This window comes from Globicephala melas, chromosome 11 (genome assembly GCF_963455315.2).
Source record: "Globicephala melas chromosome 11, mGloMel1.2, whole genome shotgun sequence".
Taxonomy (NCBI): Eukaryota; Metazoa; Chordata; class Mammalia; order Artiodactyla; family Delphinidae; genus Globicephala; species Globicephala melas.
In genome coordinates this window covers 100,555,595-100,582,645 of record NC_083324.2, presented here as the reverse complement: position 1 = coordinate 100,582,645, position 27,051 = coordinate 100,555,595, and the positions used below count along the sequence as shown (strand labels likewise).

General features: G+C 59.3%; 2 protein-coding genes and 1 long non-coding RNA gene across 4 annotated transcripts in view; 2 read left to right on the top strand and 1 right to left on the bottom strand.

Moving 5' to 3' along the window:
• The first annotated feature begins 1,100 nt into the window (after positions 1 to 1,100).
• On the top strand, positions 1,101 to 15,401 carry LOC138842883 (uncharacterized). The gene is made up of 3 exons (XR_011377849.1): positions 1,101 to 1,233; positions 1,491 to 1,771; positions 15,282 to 15,401. It is a non-coding gene; the product is annotated as an uncharacterized lncRNA (long non-coding RNA).
• A 226-nt stretch (positions 15,402 to 15,627) lies between these two features.
• On the top strand, positions 15,628 to 24,611 carry PSMG4 (proteasome assembly chaperone 4). Its single transcript, XM_030881526.3, has 5 exons — positions 15,628 to 15,896; positions 17,409 to 17,484; positions 20,239 to 20,470; positions 20,970 to 21,025; positions 21,966 to 24,611. Exons 1-3 carry the CDS (start codon positions 15,723 to 15,725, stop codon positions 20,358 to 20,360), a joined length of 372 nt encoding a protein of 123 aa, XP_030737386.1. The 5' UTR covers positions 15,628 to 15,722; the 3' UTR covers positions 20,361 to 20,470; positions 20,970 to 21,025; positions 21,966 to 24,611.
• SLC22A23 (solute carrier family 22 member 23) overlaps positions 21,493 to 27,051 on the bottom strand; it is a 146,172-nt gene continuing 140,613 nt past the window's right edge. For both annotated transcript variants that reach the window (XM_060307438.2, XM_030881520.3), the window contains one exon: positions 21,493 to 25,311. In XM_060307438.2, coding sequence (XP_060163421.1) covers positions 24,954 to 25,311 — 358 coding nt within the window. In that variant the 3' untranslated portion in view covers positions 21,493 to 24,953. The remainder of the gene's footprint in view (positions 25,312 to 27,051) is intronic.

Below are 27,051 nucleotides of genomic sequence, written 5' to 3'. Positions count from 1 at the left end.
TGCGTTACGCTGACACTCGCGGTGATGACATTAACCCATCCTCCAATCTCCTCCCACCCCCACCCCTGTCTGTTGCTCTCTGAGGGATTGTAGATCCTGGTGTGAGAAAACAAGCAAGTGATTCTGGGACTTTGTTGAAAAAAAAATAAAAAACAAGGAAGCAAACTCTCCGCCTAAAAATGGGCATCTTTAGTCATTACAGGATCATCACGAAGGTGACCGCTAGGCCGAAGGCAAAGGTGAACCTATTTTCCATTGTCACCTTGAAGCCCTCTTTCCTACAGACCAGCCACCGAGAGAGAGAGAGACAGAGACAGAGAGAGAGAGAGAGAGAGAGAGACAGGGAGAAGGAGAGAGAGAGAGAGGGAGAGAGAGACAGAGAGGGAGGGGAGAAGGAGGGGGGGAGAAGGAGAGAGAGAGAGGGAGAGAGAGAGAGAGACAGGGAGAGAGAGACAGAGAGAGAGGGAGAGACAGAGAGAGAGAGAGAGAGAGAGAGACAGAGAGAGGGAGAGGGGGGGAGAAGGGGAGAGAGAGAGAGAGAGACAGGGAGAGAGGGAGAGAGAGAGACAGAGAGAGAGAGAGAGAGAGAGAGGGAGAGAGAGGCAGAGAGAGAGGGAGAGACAGAGACAGAGAGACAGAGAGAGGGAGAGAGGGAGACAGAGAGACGGGGGGGAGAAGGACAGAGAGAGAGGGAGAGAGGGAGAGACAGAGAGAAAGACAGAGAGACAGAGAGAGAGGGACAGAGAGAGAGACAGGGAGAGAGGGAGAGAGAGACAGAGAGAGAGGGAGAGAGGGAGAGAGAGACAGAGAGAGAGAGAGAGACAGAGACAGAGGGGGGGAGAAGGAGAGAGAGAGGGGGAGAGAGAGAGAGAGAGAGGGAGAGAGGGAGAGAGAGGGAGAGAGAGATGGGGGGGAGAAGGAGAGAGAGAGACAGAGACAGAGACAGAGAGACAGAGAGAGAGTGTGGGCGGCTGCTGGGTGAACACTGCGAGGAACCCGCCGCGGTGCCGGGGAGGGGCCTTGTCTGGGAAAGTGTGCGTGAGGGGCAGACGGGGCGGGGTGCACGGGGGTGGGACGCTGGGCGTGGGGAGCTCCGTGACCCCGTGGAGGGTTTTCATTTTAGCCGTGAGACGGAGATTCACTGAAGCGCACCAGCTGACCGCGGCCCCTTAGCTGAGGCCTGCAGCAGCTGGGAGAGTTTCCAGACCCCACGGGGCCCCGTGAAGCCAGCAGGTGAGCCTTGTTCTCCTCGCCTCGAGCCCCACTCAGATATGAGCGGTGCGAGGGGCAGCCGCAGGCCTGCGGCTCCTCCGGGCTCCTCCACCGGCTGTAGGGTTTCCGCGGCGTCTGCGCCGGAGGGATGGGCTCGGCGGGCGGGGCGCTCGCCCCGAAGCCTCAGCGGCCATCGTGCAGGTCCCTGGAGGGCCCGTCGAGCAGAGGGGCTGCGTTGCTGTCGCTCTTGTTGCTGGACTGGAAACCGGGCCGTGCAGGGACACGGAGGCAAAGGCCGGGATACAGGAGAAGCGCAGGTCACGGAGCCTGGGACGCAGTTAGACGTGTGGTGACGTCCTCTTGAACCTGGAGCGAAGCCTTCAAGACGCTACCAAGGGGAGCCCAGGTCGCACAGACGAAGCGGGACAGCAGAGTGGGAAGAACATCCAGTTTGGGCTCAAACCGCGACCTAAACGGAGAAACTAGGGACTACGGACGCTTCCCCGGGTCGCTGACGTGTGGACGGGAAGCTCAGGCCGCGGCTCCCAACGCCAAGTAGGTAGGTGCCCGCCTGGGAACGACTGTCACCGTTAGATGAGGGGATGGGAGGGCATAGGGTCTTGTGCCAAAATGGTTGGGAAAAACCCAGTGTCAGAACTGGGACCCGGAATCGCACAGCCGTGCTGCAACTGGAAGGAAAGTACAAGGAGTTGTGAGGTGTAAGTGGGCAAAGCGCAGACATTATGCCTGGAATCCTGTGGGCAAGGAGGTGAGTTCCGCCTTGGCCTCTGCAGCCTGGTGGCGAGGCTCCAGGTGGGCTCGCTGTAGGGCTGGTAATGGCGCGAGGGCAGGACTGCGCGAGTGGTGGGCAGTGGCTGGACAGCGGTACTTCCGGGCTGGGAAGCCTTGCTGGGGAGTGGGGGGCTCTTAGAGGCAGCTTCCAGAGAGCAGTGCCCAGAAAGGGGGCGACTGGCCCGGTGGGGCTCTTGCAAGTGAAGTTTCCGGGAGATGCAACGTTAGTAACAATTTGTGATTTGCTCTGGATACTCGGAGTTACCAACCTGGGTCCTTGGACTCTTGAATCAATAGAAATTGGCGAGAGGCCAGAGGCAAGGCTTTACTAGGGCTCTGCAGCGCGAGAGAGCGAAAACAAGTCGCAGGTGCCCTTGCTTTGCCCCCTGAGGACGGCAGGCTGCTCCCTTAAACGGGCTGCAGGTGGGGCGGATCAGAGGTGTGGCTTAGGTGGGCTGCCCACGCCCCTGTGGCGCATGCGCAAGACCCTGCTTTTGCTCCCGGCATCTCAGAAGTGGCAGCTGGGTTTTGGCCTTGTTGTTCATAATTGGCCCCAGCTGGGCATGCGTGCGTTATTTTTCATCCCTTATTGTGTCTTGGTATCTTGGTGCTCTAGGAGATGGTCGTTCAGGTGCAAGCACTGCCGCAAAGGGTCCCAGGTCCCAGGCTGCCTCAAGAGGACCTGGTATAGTTTGGGCAGCAGAGTGCGTGGCGGCTTCTTAGGGTGACGAGACTTGGTTAAATACATCGTGTGAATGTATTTGACCTTCTGAGCTAGGGTCACCCTTCTTTTTTTTTTTTTTTTTTTTTTGCTACGCGGGCCTCTCACTGTTGTGGCCTCTCCCGTTGCGGAGCACAGGCTCCGGACGCGCAGGCCCAGCGACCACGGCTCACGGGCCCAGCCGCTCCGCGGCATGTGGGATGTTCCCGGACCGGGGCACGAACCCGTGTCCCCTGCATCGGCAGGCGGACTCCCAACCACTACGCCACCAGGGAAGCCCCCTTTTTTTTTTTTTTTTTGCAGTACGCGGGCCTCTCACTGCTGTGGCCTCTCCCGTTGCGGAGCACAGGCTCCAGACGCACAGGCTCAGCGGCCATGGCTCATGGGCCCAGCCGCTCCGCGGCACGTGGGATCTTCCCGCACCGGGGCACGAACCCGCGTCCCCTGCATCGGCAGGCGGACTCTCAACCACTGCGCCACCAGGGAAGCCCCACCCTTCTTTTTTTAAAAGAAATTTTAATATTGGTAAAACACATATCATAAAATTTACCGTCTTAACCGTTTTGAAGCACACAGGTCTGTGGTATCAAGTACAGTCACACTGTTGTGCAAACATCACCACTGTCCAGCCACAGAACTCTTTTCATCTTGCAAAACGGAAACTTTCTCCCCGTTAAACCCTAACTCCCCACTCCTCCTGCTCAGTCCCTGCCCCGCCATCTACTTGCTGTCTCGCTGAGTCTGACCCCTCTAGGGACCTCATAGCAGCGGAACCATCAAGTGTTTGTCCTTTTGTGTCTGGCTTATTCACTGGAGCACAATGTCCTCAAGGTTCCTCCGTGTTGTAGGCTGTGTCGGAACGTCCTCCCTTTTCAAGGCAAGGTCACCCCTCTAAGTGGGTGTCCGGATGCTCAGATGAGGCTTTTCACTGGGGGGATCTTGCTGAATTTAACCCTCCCTTTTCCTCTGTCTCGCTGCCCTTTCTCAGCTCATCCTTCTCCCTCTTCATTTAACAGGCTCTGAGCCCGCTCTGTCCTGTGCCCCCAGCTGTGTCCTCAGTGCTGACCCCACCTCCTGAGCACCCTGCACTTCCCCCCACTTGGCGCCTGTGCCCAGCCCAGGCCGCCCACCTGGTCCATCTGACTCCTCTGCACCCTCCCACTCCACTCGACCTCTTCCAGGAAGCCCTCCTGAGGGCTCAGTCTGTGCTGGGTGAACCGCCCCGGTCACTCTGTTTGCCTTTAGCCCAGCCCGTACTGAGCTGCACTGTAGCTATTTGGCTTTTCCATTTCTTTCACTAGAAAGAGCTTTGTCTTCCTCATTTTTTGTTTTTTTTTGTTCCCCTGGTGCCTGGCACACAGTAGTCGCTCAATAATTGTTTGTAGGATAAACATAGGCATGAATAAGTGAAAAACTGCTTGGGAACTCCCCTCTGTGCAAGCCAGGGGCCATCATTAGCATCGGTGGGCTTAATTGCTGCCTTTTATGGACTGAGATAAAGACCTTTTTGGTGGAGATGTAAAGTTTGGGGTGAATACGGAAGGGACCAGTACCGTTTAGATTGGCTCTGTGCAGAGGTAGTATGTAGCATAGCTGCCTTTAAAGGCCCCCTGCTCTCTGAGTCAGGATACAAACATCTGTAGAGACACACAGATTCTTAAGCTATTCAAGGATCGACTCAGAAAGTGCTCAGAGCACAGTGCACGGCTCCACGACTGTCCTAGTGGACACTGCACACCTTCCAGAGCCCCTTGGTGGTCCCCGTCCCTCGCCCCAGAGAGTAACCGCGGTCCTGACCCGTGGCACCAGGAATCCATCAGCTTTGGATGCGTCTGCGCCCCTCACTGTGAGGTCCATTCATCCCGGTGCGATGCGCGTTCACACACCCGTGTTCCCGGTCCTGGGACCCGGTGCGTGGATGGAGGGGTGCCGCCCTCCCTCTCTCTCGGCCCGGGGAGCGGAGTGGGCAGCCGGGGGCGGGGCGCGCGCTCAAGGGCATCTTTGTGCCCCCGGCACTCAGCGCGGGGCCTGGAGCACAGATGGCCTCAGTAAATGTTTGCCGAGTGAACCCATGAATGGGCGTTTTGTCACTGGAGCTTTTCATTTTTTCCTTTGGCTTTGCTCCCCGCTCTCCTTGAAATACAGCTGCTTTCATGGGCCGCGTCTTTCTTTATTGGGTCGCTGGGCTCGTCTTCAGGGCCAGGAAGAAAACACCAGAAACGGACCCGCCCAGCAGCCATGTTCTGGGCGAAAGAGGTCTCCTTTGTGCCAAGAACAGACCCGTCTACACGCTATGAGGGGGCTCGGGGCCGAGGGGCTGGCCCACGGGCCGTGTCTCACGCAGCGCCCTGGCACCAAGGCGGGGAAGGGGCTTTGACATTCTTGAGACACCCCCCAACGTGCTGAGCAGCCAGCCCCACCTGCCCCTCCCACGGCAGGGCCTCTGTGGATGGATTTCTGAATCACATGATCCTTTCAGCCGGAGACACACACGCACACACACGCACGCACGCACATGCACACACACGCACGCGCGCGCGCATGCAGGCCTTTGTTCCCTGTCCTCCGTGTCTGCTGATCGCGGGCTCAGCTCTGAAGTGTGGCCGAGGATTCTGCGAAAGCCTCAGGGGCTGCGCCCAGAGGCGGGTCCGGCGCTGGACACAGGGGTGTAAGCGCCATCTTCCGCTGGCAGCTGTGTCTCTGCTTCCTTGTGAGTCTCATAGTGCCACCGACCCCACCTGCGCCCCGGAGCCTTCGAGTCACCCCCCAACACAGTCACACGCATGGCGACCGCCTTTCCCCGCCCCGGGGGGTCCACGCCCTCCGTGAAAAGGGCCCCCTCCAGGTGTGTGAGCTTGCTCATCGGAAAAGTGCTGAGTCACAAAATCAAATCACATGGAGACCAACGCTTACTTCACTGAAATATTAAACACTGGGATTGTGGGGAATTCTGAGGTCCGGGGTGAGAGGCAGCAGGCCCACTGTACACCTTCAGGGCCACAGCAGATGTCCAGCCGTGGGAGCTGCCGTGGGAGGGCCGCGTGGGGCAGGCTCCCCCCGACACCCCGCAGCCTGTGCATCCCCTCCACCCTGGCTCCCGGCGGCATTCAGCCCCGCCCCCTGAGGGGGGCGGGGGCCCCGGTGGTGCCCATAGAGGCCCCTGAGGGGGGCGGGGCCCCGGTGGTGCCCATAGAGGCCATGCTCCGCCCGCAGTGACCAAGTGCCTTCTGGGTCCCCTGTCTATCCTGGGGTTCACTTCCTTGTTTGAAAACTCGAGTGTTGTCCTTGTTGGAACCCCCTTTCCTGCTTTGCTCCCCTAAATCCTAGGCTCGTGTCGTCCTTCCCGGGGACTGTGGGCACCCAGGCGGCTGCTCCCCTGGCCAGCCGGACTGGGGGGAACCTTTTTATTCATCGCTCATGGGTCAGCCAGAGGCAGGGACCAGACCTCCATCCTAGGGTGGAATTGGGGCTCCTGCCGAGTCCGGCGTGGAGTGAGGGCGTGGGAGGCCGGTCTGCGGCAGGGGCTGAGCAGGTTAACCTCAGGGGCGGGGCAGGCAGGGCTGTACTGAAGCATAGCTGATAAAGAAACTGTATTGACATCTTTCAAGGAGTTACAGAGAAGTCTCAGGGCGGATGATTCTGTCTGTGGTCACACTGCCAGCTCAACTTCTTTCTGTCCACTTTAAGGTTCGTTTCCCTCTGGAGCAAAGTGATAGGATTATCTAATTTTCCTTTGGGGCCAGAGGCTGGTGACATCAGAACTTGGGCAGGGTTTCTTTCGTGAGCTACGGAAAGCTCTGGGACGGCGGCTGCCAGCACAAATATTTTGTCTGCACTCGTGGAGACTGCGCGGGGGGAGGCCAGGGAGGAGGTGGATGCATTGGGAATATAGCTTTTGGGGGATTCGAGGACTGACGGGAAATTAAAAAAGAAATAGGAGCGGTTCTGATACCCCCAGGAAGGTGAGCATTCTGGAAGACTTCCCTGGAAGCAGACTGTTCATAGTAGGCCATTTTGGTTGGAGAATCTAACCCTCCTATTTCGAAAATGAGGTAAGAGGAAAGCCACTCTAAAGGACTCACTCTGTTACGTTAGAATAGATGGTAAGGGGATGAGGGTGGGGCAGGGGGACCATTTAGAAGGTTAGCGCCTGAGTCCAGACGGCAGGCGGCGGCGGAGGTGATGCACAGAGCTAGTAGGATTTGCTGATGAGGGAGATGCAGGTGTGAGAGGAAGATGCCTGAACACGTACGCATCAGGCCGTGTTCGGAGCAGGGAGACAGTGGGGGAGGGGCGGGCAGCTTCCTCTAACTTGCAAAGTTAGAGGTCTCTAGGCACATTCGGGGGAGATGCTGCGTGGGCAGCCGACCTTATAGGGTTGGAGCTCAGGAAGGAGGCTGGCTCCAGAGACACAAATTTGGGAGAAGTCAGTGTGTAGGAGGTTCGTAAGCTATGGGCTGGGGGGCGAGAGGGAGAGCAGCTAGGGGAGAGGGTGGACCCCAGAACAGAGGAGGCTGGGACTGTGACCCAGAACTAGGGGGAGACAGCCTGGAAGCCACGGCAGCCCAGGCTGGGAAGAGACGGTGTCAGGCTACGGCTCCGACACAGCGGGCTCTTGGTGGCCTCAGTGGGAGCAGCTCAGTGACGGGAAGGGCAGCCCAGTGGAGTGAGTTCAGGAAAGAAAGGGTGAGGAATTGCAGGGGTGGGGGTGATCAGAGTCAATGGGGAGGCAAAAATAGGTTTGAAGGACGTGTCTACACCCTGACCCGAGTAGTCTGGAAGTGGGGGTGGAATCGGGGATGCAGGAGAGAGATACAAACCTCTGGGTGGCGCCCTGGAGGTTAGGCAGGGCCAGTGTGCGAGGAGGGCTAATCTTTATCCACAGACACAGGACGGAGGACTTGGAGGAGGTTCGTGGCCTTGGTGGGGGAACAGATTGAAGCAGGATGCGGGTATCATGTACTCTTCGGGGCGGACAGTGACTCAGTTCAAGCACTTGGGGTGGTAGACACAGCTCTGGGCCTCGCCCCCTGACCTCAGGCCTCTGGAAAATCTGGACAATGCTGGTTGGCAGACGCAGAGGCTCTCAGTAAGTCGTGATCTGTTTTGTCACTGTGGCAGGGACAGTGGTGCTCATCAAACAGTCCATCTGCCCCCCACAGCTTGTACCCCCTCTACCCCCGGCAGGTAGGCAGTGACGGGCGACTATTTCTGGCTAATGGGCTACGAGAGGGTGTGATGTGTCACTTCTAAGTTGGAGCATCGAAAGGTTGGGCCCACCCCTGCAGCTGTGACCCAAGGAGCAGTCCGGGTCCTTGAAGGACCACATGCAGCAGAGACCCCACCCTACCTCTTACCCCCTTGCCTGCATCCCAAGCTAGAAATACATGATGAGCTGAGGATAGAGTTTGTTACATCACGGCACCGCCATTTCAGGGCTAAAATGTTACCACAGCATAACCTGGTCTATTACTAACCCAAATACCACGTTACCAACCATGGCATATAACAGAGTTTGGGATTGATTTTGGATTCAAGGCCCAAGGATCTCGTGAGAGAATCCTGTGATGCTGTAAACATCCTCGATGCTCTTGTGACTCACTGGGCACGTGCCCGGGGGCAGCTGCATCTCCAGGTGGGCACACCACGAACCCAGGACTCACCTTTCCTCCCTTGGTAGGGAGCCGACAGGTGTCCTCCCCGTGGGCAGCTCTCTTATCCCTCATCTAAAGCCTGTAGTTCTTGGTTCTTGGTGAATGAAATTCACACCAAAGCTCACAACCCAAACGGTGGCAGAAAGAAGAGAGGAACGAGTCGCGACACCGGGCCCCCTCCGCTCTTCAAGCAGACAGCTGGTAGGCTGGCCTTCTTCACAGCCTCCTGCTGGGCCTTTCATCTGTGGGCCGTGGCTACCTGGGAAACAGGACCTGCTGTTTCATGAGTGTTCTAAAATTGCACAGTTTAGAGAAAAGCCTGGCCCTGACAGAGTTCCCCGAGTTGAGGGTAGGAACTCAGGCCCTCCCCATCGCTTTGCAAAGCCAAGGCCACTCTGCATGGAGCCCGCCTCCTTCCCACCTGCCACCCTGTGGTCCCCTGTGGAATTACACCCTCCTGCTCGCGTTGGAATGGAAGGATCTGGTTACCGTTCTGCATTCTTATCTGATCTTCACAGGGTATTAGCCCTAGAAGGCGCCCTAGAGATAATCCAAGCCAGTCTTCTCCATTTACAGCTCAGGTAACAGACCTAGCAGAGGGGCCCAGGGCTAATGAGCGGCGGGCCAGGCCTGGGGCCTGCAGCCTTGAGAAGTTCTCTGTTTATTCTTCCAGCATTTCCTCACTCAGTCAACCACTGAATCAATATTTGCTTTGCCTATGACACGCAGGGCCCCTGCTGGCTACCGCTCGGAAGATGAGAGACCGCGTAGCTGCCCTTAAGGAGCTTCCTGAGAAGGAAGATGGGCATGAACAAGGCCACTGCATGAAACGATTGCTCTGTGGGTGGTAAAAAGGCAGGCCAGGAGAAGCTGCAGTCCGTCTGCCCGAGGCGGGGAAGGCTTCCTTAAGGGGCGTCGGGGCAAACCTCCGGGGTTACCCCTGCAGGAAAGCTGGGGTGGGCAGGGGTACGGCGTGCAGTGGGGCACAGGGCAAACGGAGGTGGTGGGTTCTGGCCACCTCGTGGAGCTTGGTGTCAGCGGGGCGTCAAGTCAGGAGGTGAGGGGCCTTGATATCTGCAAAGGTGTTAGGGCTGAACACCGTTGAAGAACAATTAGGGGCAGTAACGTGGGCAGGTTTATTCACTCAGTCCATCTCTCCATTCATTCACTCGTTCGTTCGGTGAGAAAGGCAAATTGGGAGCCGGCGAAGCAGGCGGCAGGGAAGCCAGTCGGAATGCTACAGCAGCAGCCCAGGCGACAGACGGGGAGGGTCTGTGCCAGGACGGAGGGCAGGGCGTGCAGGGTGAGGGCCGGAGGGGGCGTGGGTGACGTCTGCACAGTTTGCAGAAATAGGATTCCTGAGTTTGCGTGGGGAAAGGGAGGGACAGGTGTGCATTCACCAATGTCGGGATGACAGGAGGGAGAGGGCTGGGGGCGGGGGCAGCGGATGGCGGAGATGATGGGTCCAGGTGCTTGGGTACAGTTAGGAGGTGCTGGCCGGGAGGCATGTGTGCGGCTCGAAGAAGCGCGAGGCTGTGAGCACGTTGGAGAGTGGGTGATGAGCTAGACTAGGTCCATGGATGTGACTGCCCAGGGAGAGTGCCGAGTGAGATGAGAGCAGCCCCGGAAGGAGCTGTCCCGGGCTGGGTTCTGCAGAGAGCAAATTCAGAGAGCTTAGTCTGAATGTGGGTGAGAGAGGACGCTGGGAATCCACACCCGTGGAAGGAGGGAGAGGATGGGACTGGCAAAGGGAGCAGGAAGGTGCAGACCCCAAAGGCTCAGCTGGCCCTGGGAACTGGGACCCTTTGCTGCAGAGGTGGCACCTGGACAAACGTCTCCTTGAGCAACAGAATAGAAAGTATAAGGGACTCAAGGTACGCATACGCAGCTGGGGCAAATTATGGACAACAAGCTACAAAGAGACCACAAACTGGCCGCCACTTCTGAGGCGCCGGGAGCAAGGGCAGGGTCCTGCGCGTGCCCCCTGCACACGGCATCAGCAAGGGGGTGCCGCTAAGACACGCCTCCAGCCAGACCCGCTGATCCAGCTCCACCCTTTAGCCCGTTTAAGGGACAGCTCGTATCCTCGCCCACTTAGGGGGCAAGCAAGGGCACCTGTTTCTTGTTTTCGTTAACTTGCGCCGTAGCAAGAGTCCAATAAAGCCTTGCCTGAATTTCCCGTCTGGCCTCTTATCAGTTTCTATTGATTAAGCGATTAAAGGGTCCAAGGACCCAGCTTGGCAACAGCTCCATGGGGGGCTCCGGAGCTAAAATGGCTGCAGAGCCCCCGGGAAAGACCTTTGGGTAAGGAGGCTCTCAGCAGCTGAGGTAATCAAGAGGGGGGTGACACTTGAAGGGCCCAGACCCCAGGGCCCAGTGACAGTTCTTTCCTGGAAGGGGGATCTGCCCTTAGGCCAGCGGTGCTTTCTGGTCCACTTACTGTCACAGCTGGGCAGGGGATACCAAATGACTTGCAAGTTGGTCACCCAGGAGCAGGACACTTTCCTCCCTCCCCCAGGGGTGACAGTAGCCCTAACCTCCCCCTGACCTCAGGGTGCACCTCCCTGCTGGGATGCTGCCTCCGCTTCGAGACTTGCGGGGCTCTGGACACAAGGAGCCCAAAGTGCTAGTGCTAGCCACACGTAGCAATGGCTTAGCGGACTTCGGCCATGTCCCCTGGGGCTTCTGATCCCGCGGTGAGTGAAGGTTTGGGGAGCACCGGCCCCTAGATGGATTTTTGGCGTCCTTGGCCCATGAGGTCTTCCTCTTGGGGACATGGCACTATGGGAAGCACTTCGGTTCCGTTGTGTGTGGGGGGCCTGGGGGATGACTCCCCATCCACACCGTCTCTGAGCGTCTCTTTCTTCGGTGGGCGGCAGCTTGTGGGTGATGTGACCAGCGGCTCCCGTGGGTCTGGGCCCACCCTCCCACCTCTTCCACTGTCTCAGTGAGGTTACGTGGAATGCCACGCAGAGGACACGCTCTGTAAGCCCTTGGATGGTGGCAGTCTCTGCGGCCCTGCAGGCAGGAGGGCAAACGTGCACCTGGAATGTGGCCCCCATGAGAACAAATCACTGGCACCTCTGGGTGGAAGGAGCCCGTCACCGCCACCCGGCTCCCACCCCTGGGAGCCGCGCCAGAGGAGCTGGGGCCTGGGCCTCCTGGCCAGTAGGACACGTGGTGGCAACAGCTGCAGGATCGCCCTTGGGAGGTGGGAGTCCGTGCTGCTGGCTCTTGCAGAACCTCCATCCCTGCTACCATGGCTATTTTGTTCTTGGCCCTTTGTGCCAGCCCTGGGTGGTGGCAGACGGGGCCAACCAACATCAAGTGATGGAGTCCTTTTGTCACTTAGTTGACAAATTTGTTGACTGTGGTGGACGTTGTCTGCCAGGTGACAGCACGTGCTATGGTGATCTCCACACTTAGTGGACAGTCCGCCTACATGCCTCCTCCCCAGACTTCCTCGCCCTCCATCTTCCAGTCTTTCTTCCTACAGGTCCTTGACCAGCCCAGCCAGGCCCCTGGCCATCGCCCATGAGTCTGTATATACTCTAACCCTGGGCTGCTGCTCTGTGGACACACAGATGACCAGGTGCACTGCCGGAGTGAATCTGTAATGCAACTGCATCCATTAGTGGCTTGCACTGACCCACCCAACGGCCCAGCTCAGGCTTTCACCCCCGTCTTCAGCTATTTGTGTGGGATCCTGCCTACAGCCATAAGCGTGAGCTGAGGACGACATGATGTAATGCATCAGTGTGATATTACGTGGAACGTCTATAGACGGTGTAGAGCTCTTCACACTACATTTTGTCAGCGGGTGGAGAGCTAACACAGCCTTGGGCTACGAGTACCATTCATATAAACGAATATTGTCATCCATCCACGTCAATGCAAACTGCTTCTGCTCCTCTTTTCTGATCAGAAGAGAAAAGAACGCGTTTCCCCAGTCCTGGTCCACCTTCCACGTACCTGAAGACGTGTTGTTCTGCTCTGGGAAAGATACCACAGCTGCTGAGGCAGCTGCAGTTGGGACTGCTTCCTGGTTGAGTTCATGGTGGTCTATCGCCGTCTCCCAGCCTCAGCTGGTGAATAGAGAGGGATGAGGACCACCGCCACTGCACCCTTTGCATCCACGATGCTCCACCCTCCTCTGGATGCAGTACTGCCTGGCTGAGGTGGGGCAGTATCCCAGGCTCCCCCCGGCATCCTCCACTACGGTAGCTCCTACCCCAGGCCAAGGACCCAGTACGGGGGTGTGCCAACTTCTGAGCGCGTCCACCCCAATTGCATGTTCAGGGACCAGGCGAATGTGGACCCTAGGCCAGCACTCTGTTTATTGTCTGGTCCCTGTAGGCCCCGCACACGCAGGAGGGCAGTGATGACACTTCTGGTCCCCATATCTCAGTGCCGGCTCTGACCCCTGAAATGCCTGGGTCTTCCTCTTTCCCGAGTGTACCGTTACCTGAGTAAATGGGCACTGGTCCCTTTGGGGGAGGGCTGGGGCTCACAGTGTGTTGCCGGGGACCTGGTCACGTCTTCAGTTATCTGGTTCCCGGAGACTGAGCAAAGGGACCACCTGAGATCAGGGTGACTGAGGATCGTCCATGCCCCATGTCTTGTGACGGTGTAGGGTGACTACTAGCCTTGTATCACCCCCACCTTACACCCTGAGCTGACTCCGTGGGCACTGTGGAGCGAAAAGGGCCCATCACAGCTGTCCTGCGTTGGGCTGCAAAGGCCTGGCCTTTACACAGCTGCCTCTGCCAGTCACTGGGGGTGGGCCGCCCTGGGGAGGGCGTGCAGACGCGGCAGGAGGCCCCAGTGGAAGGCTCTCCACTAACGGCCAGCAGCTGGGACAACTAGTCCTTTCCTGAAGGGGTCTGGGAGGCACATCCCAGAGTCTTTGGAGAAGCCAGCGTGGTTGATGGAGTGGGTTCCTGAGGACGTGAAGGAGGAGAGGCTCAGAGCCCAGGGGAAGAGATCAGCCTGCGACAAGGGGAGGGGCATCTCCTGCGTAATGAGGGGGAGAAGGAGGTACGAGTGGGGTCACATGGAGGTAAGGGTTTGAGAGGAGGGACAAGGATTGGGGGAAATCGAGCCCGATGACCTCTGTTTTCTTTGTAAACTCAGGAGCTGGGGCATCGGCTGAATGTGGGCTTGGGTAGGGTTAGGACTTGAGGAGAAAAGTCCTCAAGGTAAATGAGAGGATGCAGTCTGGGGACCACAGGACAGTGTGTTGAGGGGCAGCTGGTGATGGGGGGCCTGGAGGTTGTAAGCCCTGCCTGCTGGGTCACGTGGCTTCCGCAGCGGTCATCCGAGCCCGCCGGAGGAGCAGAGAGGAGCGTGCTCCCACTTGTGCTGGGCAGGTGTCGGGGAGAACAGGGGGCAACAGGGTGTTAGCTTCTTGCCTTAGTTTCCCCAGACAGCTCTTCAAGGCTCTTTAGAGAGAAACTCTCTGTTTTAAAAATGGTGTTTGTCTTCTAAGGGGACAAAGCATTAGAGGGTATTAGAGTTGATGTGTGGGTGACATCACCTGCTCCGTCAGTCCAGTTCATCGAGTTATTCTTTTATGGATCGTGCTTTTGGTGTTTTATTGTGAAATCTTTGTCTGTTTAAAGGTCACAAAGGTTTTCTACATTTTCTTCTGGAAGTTTTACAGTTTTAGGTTTCATGTTTAGGTCTCTGAACCATTTTGAGTTCACTCTTGCATATGGTGTGAAGTGTAAACTGAGGTTCATTAATAATTAAGGAAATGCAAATTAAAATCATGTTGAAATAGTCCTTAGAATGGCTAAAATGAACTCATACTCTGCTGATGGGAACATACAAGGGCACAGTCACTGTGGAAACAGCTTGTCAGGTTCTTAAAAAGTTACACATGGTACAACCATTCTACTCCTAGGTCTTTAACTACAAGAAATGAAAGCATATGTTCATAGAGACTTGTACAGACATGTTCATAGCAGCTTGACTGCAATATCCCCAAACTGAAAACAGCCCAAATGGGCATCAGCACGTGAGGGATAAACAAGCAGTGGTGCATCCACCCAGCAGAACGCTGGTCATCAATGCAAAGGAACAAATGACACATGCACCAACCTGGATGAATCTCAAAATAATTGTGATGAGTGAAAAGGCAGAGCAAAAATTATACCTACTGTACAGTCTATTTACATAAAGCTCTAGAAAATGCAAACTAGTGACCAAGTACAGCACAGTGTTTGGGGCAGGCAGGAGGGGTTACAAGGGGCTTGAGGAAGCCTCTGGGGGTGATGGACATGTACATTCTCTTCGTTGTGGGGATGGTTTCATGAGTTACACACGTGTCACAACTTCAATTCGTATACTTTAAATAGTGCAGTTATTGTAGGTTAATTATACCTTAATGAAGCTGTTAGAAACTATTGACCTGAAAATTAAGTACATAATTGAATCATTGATAATTAGCGAAGGGAACAAACTTTTAACAATACTTACTCTCTTAAATGTCAATTTAGTCAACTTAGATCTATTAGAGATTTAAAAAGCACAACTCTGATAGTTCTGACATAAAACCCAACAGTCAGTTGTAACAGAATCTGACAAAAATGGGCGCTGTGTGCGTGTACCACAAACACTGCCTCTCAACACACTGAAGCCTTCCTATGTCAACTCCGAGTGTCCCAGAGTGACTACAAGTCAAGGTCCCCAGCAGGGATGACAGTGGCCCCCTTTCACCTGCTTCCCACGCCTCTGAGAGGCGCCCGTTCTTACTTCCACTTTGCAGATGGGGAGACTGAGGCTCGGGTTGCACGGTTTAGCCAAGGCCCACACTTGTACAGGGCATCAGCTCAGGGGTCTGGGTCCAAAGGCGTGCCAACCCACCCCCCTAACTCAGTCCATGCGATTTTCCTTTCTAGGGCTTTCCCCAGTATCGCTGCCATCCTCACGGCTATCTCGAGCACGCGGAGGAGGCTGCTTTGAGTGCTTGCGGCACCGACTGAACAGCGCTGCCCTCTGCTGGGCGGCGCGTCTCCACCAGGTAAGACGCTCCCACAAGTCTACACTGCTGTCCGCAAGGACGCCGGCCCGCCCCCGCCCCGCCCCCGCCCCGCCCCCGCCCCGCCCACTCTCGGGACCCGCCCCTCCGGCGTCCCACCTGGGCCTCGCCCTTCCCCGGAAAGCCCCGCCCACACCGGGATCCGTCCCCCGCCCACTCTCGAGCCCCCGCCCCAGGCCCCGCCCCACCTCGGGATAGAAAACGAAGGCGCGCTCGACCTCTCGGCGCTCGCCTGCTCGGGTCTGGCGGCGGCGGCGCGGCTGGAGCGGGTGGGGCGCGTGCGGCGGGGCCTCCGGGCGGCATGGAGGGGCCGGGGGCTGCTGCGCGGGGGAACGTCTCCCTGCACAACTTCAGCGCGAGGCTGTGGGAGCAGCTCGTCCACTTCCACGTCATGCGGCTGACGGACTCGCTTTTCCTGTGGGTGGGGGCCACGCCGCACCTGCGCAACCTCTCCGTGGCCATGTGCACCCGCTACGTGAGTGCGGCCGGAGGGCCGTGGGTGGGTAGAGGGGCCGGGGGTGGGGGCAGCGGCGCGGGGTCCGGGACGGGGCGGAGGGGGCTAGGCATGCGGGGGACGGATGGGGTCTCGGAGGCCGGGCCGGTGGGGGCCGAACGGTGACCGAGGGCCTCAGGCGCGCGCCCCGTGCCCACCGGGTGCCCGCCGGGGAGACCGCGGATTCGGCGGCCCCCCAGGGCTGTCCCGGGTCGGGGAGGGGCGCTTGGGGCTCCCCGGGACCGGGGTCGAAGAGGGTTGCGCTGGCCACCCGGGGAGAGCTGCGTCCCGCCGCTCGGCTGGTCGTCCTCCATTTCTGGTTGGAGTGTCAGGGCTCCCTCGTGGGACCTCTGCTGTCGGCTCACACTCGCCCTGGGGGGGGGCATCTGTCCTTGTTTTTCTTGCCCGCTCCCTGTTGACCACACTTATTTACATTTCCGGCCCAGACCTCTTTCCCGCCCTTCCCCTTCCCCTCCCGCGTCTCGCTGGCGGGTGTGATAGGCAGCTGTCCCTCGGCATTCCAGGCTCCGCCCCGCTCCTCCAGCAGCCAGCCCCTTTCTGTAGCAGCTCCGTCCCAACCTTGGGGTCATCTTTGGATCCCCTCTCCCACGCTCCACGCGCCCAGTGTCAGTGAAGCAGCAGGCACTGCTGTCAGCAGAACCTGCAGAATCCAGCCTCTTCTCACCTGCTGCCTGGGCCAAGCTGCATCTCTCGTGGCGGCTGAGGCCCCCTTTGCCACGTTATAGGTTTGTCAGAGCTGCTGTTGCAAAGTGCCACAGGCTGGGTGGCTGAAAACAACAGGCTGATTCCCTCCCAGATCTGGAGGCCAGAGTCTGAATCAAGGTGTCAGCAGGGCTGGTTCCTCCTGGAGGCTCCGGGGGAGAAGTCGTCCCGTCTCTGGGCTTCCGGTGCTGCTGGCAGCCTCGTCACCCCCAGTCCTGCTGCCAGTGCACAGGCCTTCTCCTTTGTGTGCCTCTGTCTCTTCCATTCTTCTGAAGACACCAGTCCTACTAGATGAAGGGTCCTTCTCACCTTAACTTACATCTCAATTACATCTGCAAAGGCCCTATTTCCAAATAAAGTCACCTGCACAGGTGCCAGGGGTTAGGACCTGGACGTACCTTTTGGAGGTCGTGGCTTAGCCCTCGGCGCTGCCTTACGGCCAGTCCCCCCTGGGCTGCAGTCAGTATCGTCATCCCTCTGCTCAGACCTTCCGAGAGTCCAGAGCCCGCACTGACCTGCAGGCCCCGTCAGCTGCTGGGGTGCCCCTGCCCCCCGTCTGTGCCCCACTCACCCCTCTGGGCTGCTCCAGCCTTTCACCGGGCAGGCCTGCCTGCTGCCAGGAGAGGCTGCACAGCTAGGGTGACACAGGCCCACTGCAGGGGGAGGCCGGCCTGGGACAGGAAGGGGGGCCATGGGACCCTGGGTGCTCAGGTGATCCAGGAGCGTTGGGCCTTGCAGGTGGGGCAGCACTGCTCTTTGTTTTCCTTGCAGGACCCCATCCCTGTGTCCACTGCCCTCCTTGGGGACATGTCCGACACGACGTCCACCGGCCTTGCCCAGCGCTTAGGTAGGTCCTGCAGCTTAGCTGCCCGAGTGCCCGGGTGGGGACCTTGTTGTTCAGCGGAGCCGGGAGGCGAGTCGCTGGAGGAGGAAGACTCTGTCTGGGAGGCGGAGCCCCGGTCTCTGCGGGAAGGAAGGCCTTGTACACCGGGCTGCTCAGGAGCTGAGCCGGCACCAGCACCGCTCGGGGCTCGCGCTGCCCCCGGGCTCCCATGTCGCCCTGGCTGCCGTCCAGGCCGACCAGTGACAGGTGATCTCCTCCTCCTCGTGGGAGGAGCGGGCGAGTGATGCCCACGGTGCCTAGTGGGTGGCGGCTCCAGGTAGCCTCCAGGGGTTCGGTGGGGCCCCGCGGAGCAGGAGGGGCCGCCCTTCGCCGCAGGTGATGCCGCTCAGAGCTCGGAAGGGTGACGGCCTGGCCTAGGGTGGCCTGAAAGGGCGTCAGGCAGGGCCCCGCGGTTGAGGGCTCCAGCCCCCCTGCACCCAAAACGTGTCCTGCGAGATGCCCGGGTGGTTCAGGTAAAGGTGCCCCCAGCTGGCACCCATGACCGCCGGGTGGCCCCAGGCGCCGGGGACCTCGACCAGCAGGGCAGCCTTGCCTCCCGTCTGGCCTTCGTGTTCACAGTGTCCTGGCCACGTGCGGAGCCCTGGGTCCCGGCTGGGGGGGGCGATGAGGCCGGGCCCTGATTTGAGGAGCTGCTTCTGCAGTTGTGTCGATGGTCCTGTCAGCCTCATCTCCGGGGAGTGGGGACGTGAGTGTCAGTCGCTCCGGGACGCACGCATGCGGACAGCGCAGCCACGCACTGGTGCAGGCACTGCCAGTGCATCGAGGGCCAGGGCTTGCACAGGTGGCCCACAGGTCGCACGAGACGGGGCAGAGACCTGGCGGCTGCGTCTCAGGGACGTCCACCACACTTGTCCTTTAGCCGGAAGCTAGAGCAGCCTGGCTAGTAAGTTATTTTGGTAACTTTTTATGAGGAAGCAATTTAAAATTTACAGAAAAGCCACAGGAGAGATGTAAAGGATTCCTGCCTAGCCTTCGCCCAGACTCCCAGGTGCTATCATTGCTGCTCTGCGTTTGAGCTGCTGGTTTTTTGTGACCCACGGAGAGCAGGTGGAAGACCTGATGCCCCTTTGCTTCACTGCGTATTTGCCAGCGTTTCGGGGTGACGCACCCCCAGCAGGCAGGCCCCGTGTGCCGGGCCTGGTGGAGGAGGGAGGGAGGCTGCTGGTTTGTGGAGCTGGGACTGGTGGGTCCCCCCAGTGTGTGTGTGCGAAAACTAGGGTTCTTTTTCTTTTTTTGGGCATTTTATGCAAACGTTGGCGCTCTTTTTAACATTCTCTCACGTGGCTTACGTCGATTTATAATCTGCATAATTTGAAACAACACAGACCAAAAAATACAGACCAAAAAATACACTCTCACTTAACCAAAGCCAGACGCTAGTGGAGGCTCCCACCCTCCCGTATCCGCAGACCTGGCAGCCCTCGGCCACCGCCCGGCAGGGACGGGCACACGTGGTGAGATGCCAGCACCCCAGGGGGACAGGCGACGCGTGTGCTGAGGCCACAGAGGCCCGTTCCGCAGGGAGGTCACCTGCAGTTGAAAATGCGTTATTAACCGTCGTTAGTTGTCTGGAGGGAGCCGAGAAGAGACAGGTGCCCCGAGACAGTGTCTTGGGTGGAAGAGGTGAACGGCCTGGGGGCACTGGGGGCTTCGGTGTGGATGGGGACCCCCTGCCCTGTGTGGCTCTGGGGCGCAGGGTGGGGCTGCCGGGTGGACCGTGCAGGCGGGATGGTTCTTGGCTCGCGGAGGGACTGGAATCAGTGGCCCCCGGGGCCGGGGACTTTCCTGCCGCCGAATGCAGGCAGGCTGAGCGGCTGTGGCTCGACTGCCCCGTTTCTCCCCGTCCCCATCTCTCTGCCTTTGCCGACGGGACTGACGTAGCCCCTGACTGCGGTGGGGGGAGGAGGGGCTTGCACCCGCCCCCTGTGGGGTGGGGCCCAGGGAGGAGCTATTTCACCGGAAGGGGAAGAGGGGACCGGTACCGCCTGGCTTGTCCTCGGGACCTGTCCTGCCTTCAGGTTATGGGTGTGCAACCGCGCGTGCTTTTGGCGGTTGGAGCAGCTCACGTCAGCCATGAACGGTGCCGCAGAAAGGAGCCTAAAACACGTCTCTCGCATCGCGTTGAGAAATCGTACGTGTGCGCGTGCGCCTGCACGTGTGTATGTGTAGGAACGTCGGCTCCCGTCTGTGGGCAGGGGGAGTTGCTGGAGGGGGCGGTTCTGAAGTATAGATAGATTTTTTGGGCCGTGCCCCGCTGCTCGCGGGATCTTAGTTCCCCGACTGGGGATTGAACCCAGGCCCTCGGCGGTGGAGGCGTGGAGTCCTAACCACTGGACCGCCAGGGAAGTCCCAGGACCTTAGCGTTTTAAATACTTGCACATTATCTGTGCTTTTTAAAAAGCAGCACGACCAGCCAGCCCCGTGTGCAGAGCGGTGGGACTCAGACGGTAGAGTCTGAGAGCAGACTCGATGGGTCTGGGTGGGCCGAGGGTCTGCATCTCCCACGAGGTCCCGGCACTGTGGCCATGGGGACCGGCCTTTCAGAACCGCTGTTCCTTGCCTGTAGTCTGGTCTGCAGCAACTGCCCGTGACACCACAGGTGTCAGAGCTCGCTTCTCTCCCTGGAAGCCCACCTTCCCCTTCCAGGCCTTTCCCCGCAGTGGGTTGCACACGTCTGTGTGCTTTCTCTCGTTTCAGCCAGGAAGACCAGCAAACAGGTGTTTGTCAGCTATAACCTTCCAAACACCGACAGCAGCTTCACATTACTGGTAGAAAACAGGATCAAGGAGGAAATGGAGGCCTTTCCCGAGAAGTTCTAGCCCAGGCGGCAGCAAGGACGCAGATGCGCGCGCCCGGACGGATGTCTGAATAAACGCGTGGGGTGTCGCCAGCTGTCAGCAGGGTCACGCGTGACGTTTGTTTTTAAAGGGTCGGTCTTCCCGCCGTCACTGGAGTTGGGCCCCAGGGCTGCACCTGCAGGAGGAGGCAGGAGAAGGGCAGGGAAGGTTCCTCGCGGTCCTGGGGGGAGGGGTTCGGGGCCGTTGTGGGACGGAGGGGAAATCAGTCACGACTCCGTCAGGCCCATCTTGTCACGACCGGGGCCTGAGGCCCGAGGCCTGTGAGGTCCTTCTGTCGTGTGTCCCCACGTCCCGCCACTACTGAGTCTCACTTCTCTGGGCGCCGTTTCCTCACCTGTGAAGTGGGACGGTCTCACCTGGCTGGGTTATTGCTGGAAATGCTTCGCAAACCCCGGTGCCGTGGCCCCTAGGACCTGGGTCACGGTTTTACCCTTTTTGTTGAATGCATCCGAGTGTGTCAGCCCCTCCCTGGGCTTCCTGCTACCCTGCCTGTCCTTCCGTCCCCTCTTTCCTCCAAGTCGCAGGCCCCTGCTGCGTCGTCTTAATCCTTGGCCTTTTCTGCTGCTTCAGGTGGAGTCCAGCCTTTCTGGTACGTGCACTCCTTTCCAGAAGCCGGTGGTGCTCAGGTCAGTGGCTCTCAACTTGTCTTCCGGTCGAATTGCTGGCAGAGCTCTTACAGGTTCCCTTCCCCAGACTCAGGCGGCCGGAGGCCCAGGTTTTGTGGGGTTGGAAAGCCCCCCACGTGCTTCTCAGCACAGCCAAGCCGAGAACTACAGGCAAAGGACTCTCTGATCTTTGGGGTCCACGTGGACCCCTTTTGTCAGGAGAGGCGGATGGTTTCGGGCCCTGTGACACGGTTCACGCGATGGGTGGCAAGCCCCGTGTCGAGCCAGTGCGGGCAGCCAGAGTGGTGACACTTTGGCCGGGACGGAAAGGACCTTCCGGGGACCAGGTCTGGGGCTCAGGACGCTAACCTGCAAGGCCCCGGCCAGTTGTGGTTTGGAAGCACAGCGGGTACCTTTCTAGGAAGAGCAGGTAACGCAAATCAGGGCTATGGAGAGGAGAGTTTGGTATAAATACTTTATTAAAGAAATACTGCTTTCTTGTTAAAAAATACTACATTAAAGAGAGCTCTGGGTTCTCAGTCTCTCCTGGCCGAATCACAGTGTGAGAATCGTTTCCTCTCTAGGAACCTTCAGGCCACGGATTAGATTAGCAGGACATCCACACACAGGAGAAAAGAACTCTGAAACCTGCTGTCGCCCCCCGTTTCTCGGGGCCTGCGAACGGCAGTTTGATGTTTCCTCTGCCCGCCTTTACGATGGGGAATCTGCAGGCAGAGAAGCCCCCCGCGGTCCCCCGGGGGCAGAGCGAGGCTGGGCTTACACAGGCGCTAAAGTAGGGACACAGCGAGACCTGAATCAACAGTTTATTACTCGTAGCCAGTGGTCACGAAATGCCCTTCACTGGACACCATCAGATGAGGTAGGGAAGACATTCCAGAGGAAGTTTGTTAACGGGGCAACATTTTTATTTCTGTACGTTTACATACAAATCTCCCCCCAGGGTACGACAGCTGTGGCGTCATGCAGACAGGAACGTAAGGACAGGCCAGGACCGGGTGCAGGTTTGTGCTGGGAGCAGGCACCTCCAGGCGTCCCGTCCGTACGCAGGCCACACGGTTCTCACACAGAAACCTCCGGCCCGGGGCTGCTGGGCCACCGGGGCACCCCCAGCGGCACGCAGGCCGCACCATGTCGCCACCACCCTGTGGCCCAGGGGCTCGTCCTTTCGCGGCGCCTCAGCCGCCCTCGTGTGGCACCAGGAAGTGGTATTGCGGGCAGTACTTCCTCTGGGCCGTTTCTTTCTCCTGCTGTTCTGTGGCCGGACCAGCTTGCCCGCCCCCGTGCCCCTAGTCGCAAGTGGTATTGTAGTCTTTCAGGTAACATTTAAAACTTTTACTGTGTGTTTTGGGTGCTAACAGGCAGGGTATTGGGTGAGTATCGGGTGAGTTGTTACTGGTTTCCAGACAGGAAGAGAAGGCAGGAGGATCACGTTTGTGCCTGACTCGTTGGAAGGGGGTCCCGGCTCCTGGGGGGCTGGGACTGACGGCGCGGCGTGATGCCAGAGGAGGAGCTGGACCTTCCCGGGCAGCGGGCTGGGTGAGCCGGGTGGCGGACGTGCAGCGGCAGGCGCCTGAGAAGTGTCTCTCCCCTAAGCACGGAGGGGCCTGGGCCGAGGGGTCCACGTGTGAGCACGGGGGTCTCGCGGAGCAGGCAGGACCGGCCCCGGCTGGGCTTGGGGTGCCTCGCCCGCGTGGTGTGGGGTCTCACGGGGCTCGGCCCACAGGAAGCTTTTCTGCTTTGGCCACGCTCACAGCTGTTCCTCGGGACCAGCCTGACCCAGGGCCGCAGGAGGGGGCATGGAGGAGCCAGGAACCTCCCCTCCCTCACACCTGCTGCGCCATCCCCTCCCTCACACCTGCTGGGCTTTGGTCCCGGGAGCCCCGCCCTCGCAGCCAGCTTCTCTTCTAGTCTATGAGCTGGTCCTGACCGCTGCGGTCACAGTGCTGGGCTCTGTAGGACCAGCGTCTACTGTTGTCACTTAAGACGGACCTCAGACTTTGGAACAGGGGTCTGGGAGTGCTGTGCCCGCCTTCCTGGAGGTGCCGACTGCCCCCTGTGGCTTGAGCATGATCCCTAAAGGTCTACATGGCCAGCGGGAGGGCACGCACGGCGTGGGGTCTGGCGAGCGGCCTGGCTGCAAGGTGTCCTGGAGCTGGGGTGATGGGTGCAGACACACCTGGCAGGTGTGGCCCAGGGACCCCGCCAGCCCTGCGCTGCACGTCCTGCCCTAGACCAGGGACCCTGCGGCCGGCATGCTGAGAGAGGCTAAGGCGCTTCCCAGGTTTGGCACTCGAGCTGCACAGGTGTGAAGGAAGGCCTTGTAGATTAAGGTGAATGCGGACGGACGCTGAAACACAGAACAGATGTGACTCAAGACACGAGGCCGGGCCATGAGGGGCTGGGCTGGTGGCCCTGGGAGCCGGCGGTGTAGCTGCCGCCACCTCACAGGCCTGCGCGTCTGCTCACCTCACGGCGTTCTCACCGCGCCAGCGGCTCCTCCCCGTGGCCGCCAGCTTGTAGGGGCACCGTGGGGGGATGGCAAGACAGACTGGAGGGGACAGGAGGCGAGCGGGGACGCGCTCCACCTCTCTCCTGGGCCTCGGAGTCTGGGCAGCCGTGGGCTGGGAGTCCCCTCGCTGCTTCCCACGGACCCAGGGCCACGCCTTCCCTGGAAGAAGAGCCCACGGCAGAGGCACCGTGGGGAGGTGGACCCTTCCAGGAAGAGCCCAGGCTGTCCCGGGACTGCCACAAGGCGGTGCCTGCCTGGCCAGCGAGGGGTGTTTCTCAGTATCTCCTGTGTTTCCTCTGAAACGGCTCCAGACAGGTGCAGAGAGCCTGACCTGGAAAGGCAGGGGGACGAAGTGAGGAACACAACGAAAACCCTTGGAGTCGGGTGGGGCTCGAGCTTTGGTGAGTTATTGCTTCTCTCAGTTGGTCTTGATGTTCTCGGAGGCTGCCGTCAGCGGAGCTCCCCAGTGAGGGCCTGCTCCAGGCCCAGCTCCGTGCTGACGGAAGCAGAGGGCTCTGGGGTCTCCGCCGGCGGCTAGCGGAGCCGAGGCCTCCAAGCTGGTGATTTCTGCGCCGTGTGTGCTCGGGATGTGGCTGGCGGGCCGTGTTTGCAAGAGCACCGCTCCCTCCTGGGGGCTGCCTAGCCTATTGAGTTATTTTCCTATTGGTGTTAGTTCAGGAAGTAGCTGTGTGTTCATGTGCTGGCAGAAAAACTGACTGCAAGAGGGGACTTTCCTGCTGGAGCTGAACCGGGAGGAAGGGTGATAACAGTAACTTGTCTCTGCTCGATGCGTCGCTGCTCGGGAGCTGAGCTGGGCAGACCTGCCTTGGAGACCGTGGCGATACCGCCACTAATCAGGCTCTTCCCCCAAAGAGCTTCCAGCATCAAGTATAAAAGGATGATCTCGCGGGAAAGACTAAGCTGGTTTTAATGATACCGTGAGCTGCTTTCCCCCAGCACATGGAGCAGAAGCTCTTACCTTACAGAGAAAACCTTTAAAAACCATACACAGACTCTAGCAAAACCCTAACCATTTACATTTCAGTCTGAATAAAGCACAGCTGTGGGAGTGCTCCAGACGGTGGCTGGTTGGTCTCTGTGCACGGCCTTGGGGACAGCTGGCTCTGAGGGCGCAGCGGACCTCCCGGGGAGCCTGGGCTGCGCGGTCCTCACGGTGTGTCCTCGGCCACCGCGTCCCTCTTCCTGAGGAGGTGGGACCCGTGAAGGGAAGGGGGAGTAAAGTGCTCTTTAAAAATGACCAAAATAAATACAAACGTTTCATGGCAGAAAGGAAAGTCTTTGAAGGGTCGTTTGCAAAGTCCTCTTCCTCACACGTGGGCTCCTCGGGGGTCCCCACGCCGGCCTCAGCAGAGTGGGCCCACCCATGGCCACGGTCAGCCCGGTCCACCCCCAGCCCTGCTACATGGGCCGCCCGCCGTTGGCCGTGGCACGGTCCGGCAGCCCGTCGCCCGCGGCGGCCACGTCGTGCAGCCCCGAGTAGTCCTTGAGCTCGGCGTTGGTCAGCAGCAGGGGCTGCTCCCCGCGCCTGGGCGGCAGCAGGGGCTGCCGCGTGTAGTGCTCGCCGTCGGGGATGCTCTCGGGCAGGTTCTGGTCCCGGCTCTCGGGCAGCAGCAAGAGGCAGATGATGCAGATGAGCGTGCAGCAGGCGAAGATGATGTGGTGCAGGAAGTAGCCCTTCTGGTTGTGCAGCTCGATGATGGGCGCCGTCAGCATGCCGAAGCCCGCGCTGGCCAGCACCAGCCCCAGGCCGCCACACCTGCGGGGAACGCGCAGGTAGGCGGCGGGTCGGGCCCACAGGCACGGGGCCCCAGCACCGGCGCACGGCCAGCTCCCCCAACCCCCTTCACCTCCTGCATCTGCTGCCCCCGCTATTCAGTGAACATTTTCCTCGCCAGCCCAAAACTTCTTACTAGGTGACTGTGATAAATACCACTGTGGGGGACAAGCGGCCTCGCTTGCCGTGAATAACGTAACAATTTGTTTCTCGACGCTGTATCCATTTACGCTGTTTTTCCGAGGCTCGCTCTTCATTTAGAAGCAGGGAGGGTGGCTGGGGGTTAAAGAAGGCATCAAGGACACGTCGACAGGAGAGCTGCCGAGGTGGTGGAGCGGAAAGACCCCCCCAGCTCGCCTCTTCCCGTGGGCACGCTGGACGCACAGCTGCGCAGAGCAGCCATCGACGAAAAGGACCAGAGCCAGAAAGATCTACAGCTGAACACAAAGGACCAGAGCCTGCCAGAAAGATCCACAGCTGAAGACACGGGAGGAGCCACAATGAGCCAGGTAGGGGGAGCAGACGTGCGAGATGATCGAGGCTCGTGACCCCCACCGGGGGGGCGACCCACACACCGGAGAGCAAGCACATCGCGGAGGTTCTCCCACAGGAGATGGTTCTGAGCCGCACGTCGGGCTCCGTAGCCCACGGGTCCTATACCAGGAAAACGGGCCCCCGGGGATGGGGGTCTTTCAGGGGTCCCAGAGGACTGGGGGAAACAGAGACTCCACTGTTACAGGGAGTACACAAAATCCCACGTGCACTGGGACCAAGGGCAGAGCAGTAACTTGATAGGAGCCTGGGTCAGACGTACCTGCTGGACTTGGAGAGTCTCTCAGACAGGCAAGGGGGCAACTGCAGCTCACCCTGGGGACACAGATGCTGGTGGCAGACACATTTGGGAGCTTTCTACCATGGGGACGCTGGTGCCGGCGACCACCGTCCTGGCTCATGAGCTCTGAGACCCGGTCCCACCCAACCGCCTGTAGGTGCCAGTGCTGGGACCACCAGCCGGGTGGGAACACAGCCCCACCCCTCAGCGGACAGGCTGCTTAGAGACTTCCTGAGCATGCGGCTGGCCACCTCTGGACATGGCCCTGCCCACCAGAGGGCCAAGATTCTGCTCCACCCACCAGCTGACAGGTGCTGGCCTCTGCTGCTAGGAAGCCTGCACAGCCTCTAGACCAGTCCCGCCCACCACGGGGCAGAAACCAGAAGCAGGAAAACCACGATCCTGCAGCTTGCAGACCTCGGCGCTCCCAGCTGGCCAGTGCAAGCTTCTGGACACCCCAGACCCCATACCCAACTGTGCTAGGAACTGGCCCCAGCCACCAGCAATCTTACACCAGCTCTCTGGCACTCACCCCAGGACCTGGCTTCACCCAGCAGTAGGGGGTCAACAGCTCCAGAGTCGCCTGGACCCTGATGTCACCCATCAGTGACCTGGCACTAGCCCCAGGGTCCCTGGGGATTCTGCAGTCAGCTGCCTCCTGACCAGGCCCCACCAACCAGTGGCCTCCACACAAGGCAGAGCTTGGCAGTCAACCAGACCGGGTGCCAACTAAGCCCACCAGACCACCCACGTAGCCAGCCCTCCAAACAGAAGGAACCACACAGCCCTCACAGGGGGCGCCCCTACATACAGCTCTGGTGACGAGTGTGCTGCTGGGATGCGTAATGTCTCCTACAGAGGGGGGCCACTGCTGAGGTCGAGAAACAACC

Coding starts and splice junctions, on each gene's coding strand:
- PSMG4 (XM_030881526.3), top strand. CDS start 15,723: ATGGAGGGGCCGGGGGCTGCTGCGCGGGGGAACGTCTCCCTGCACAAC. Junction 15,897..17,408: donor TGGCCATGTGCACCCGCTAC/GTGAGTGCGGCC, acceptor TTTTCCTTGCAG/GACCCCATCCCTGTGTCCAC. Junction 17,485..20,238: donor CGGCCTTGCCCAGCGCTTAG/GTAGGTCCTGCA, acceptor CTCTCGTTTCAG/CCAGGAAGACCAGCAAACAG.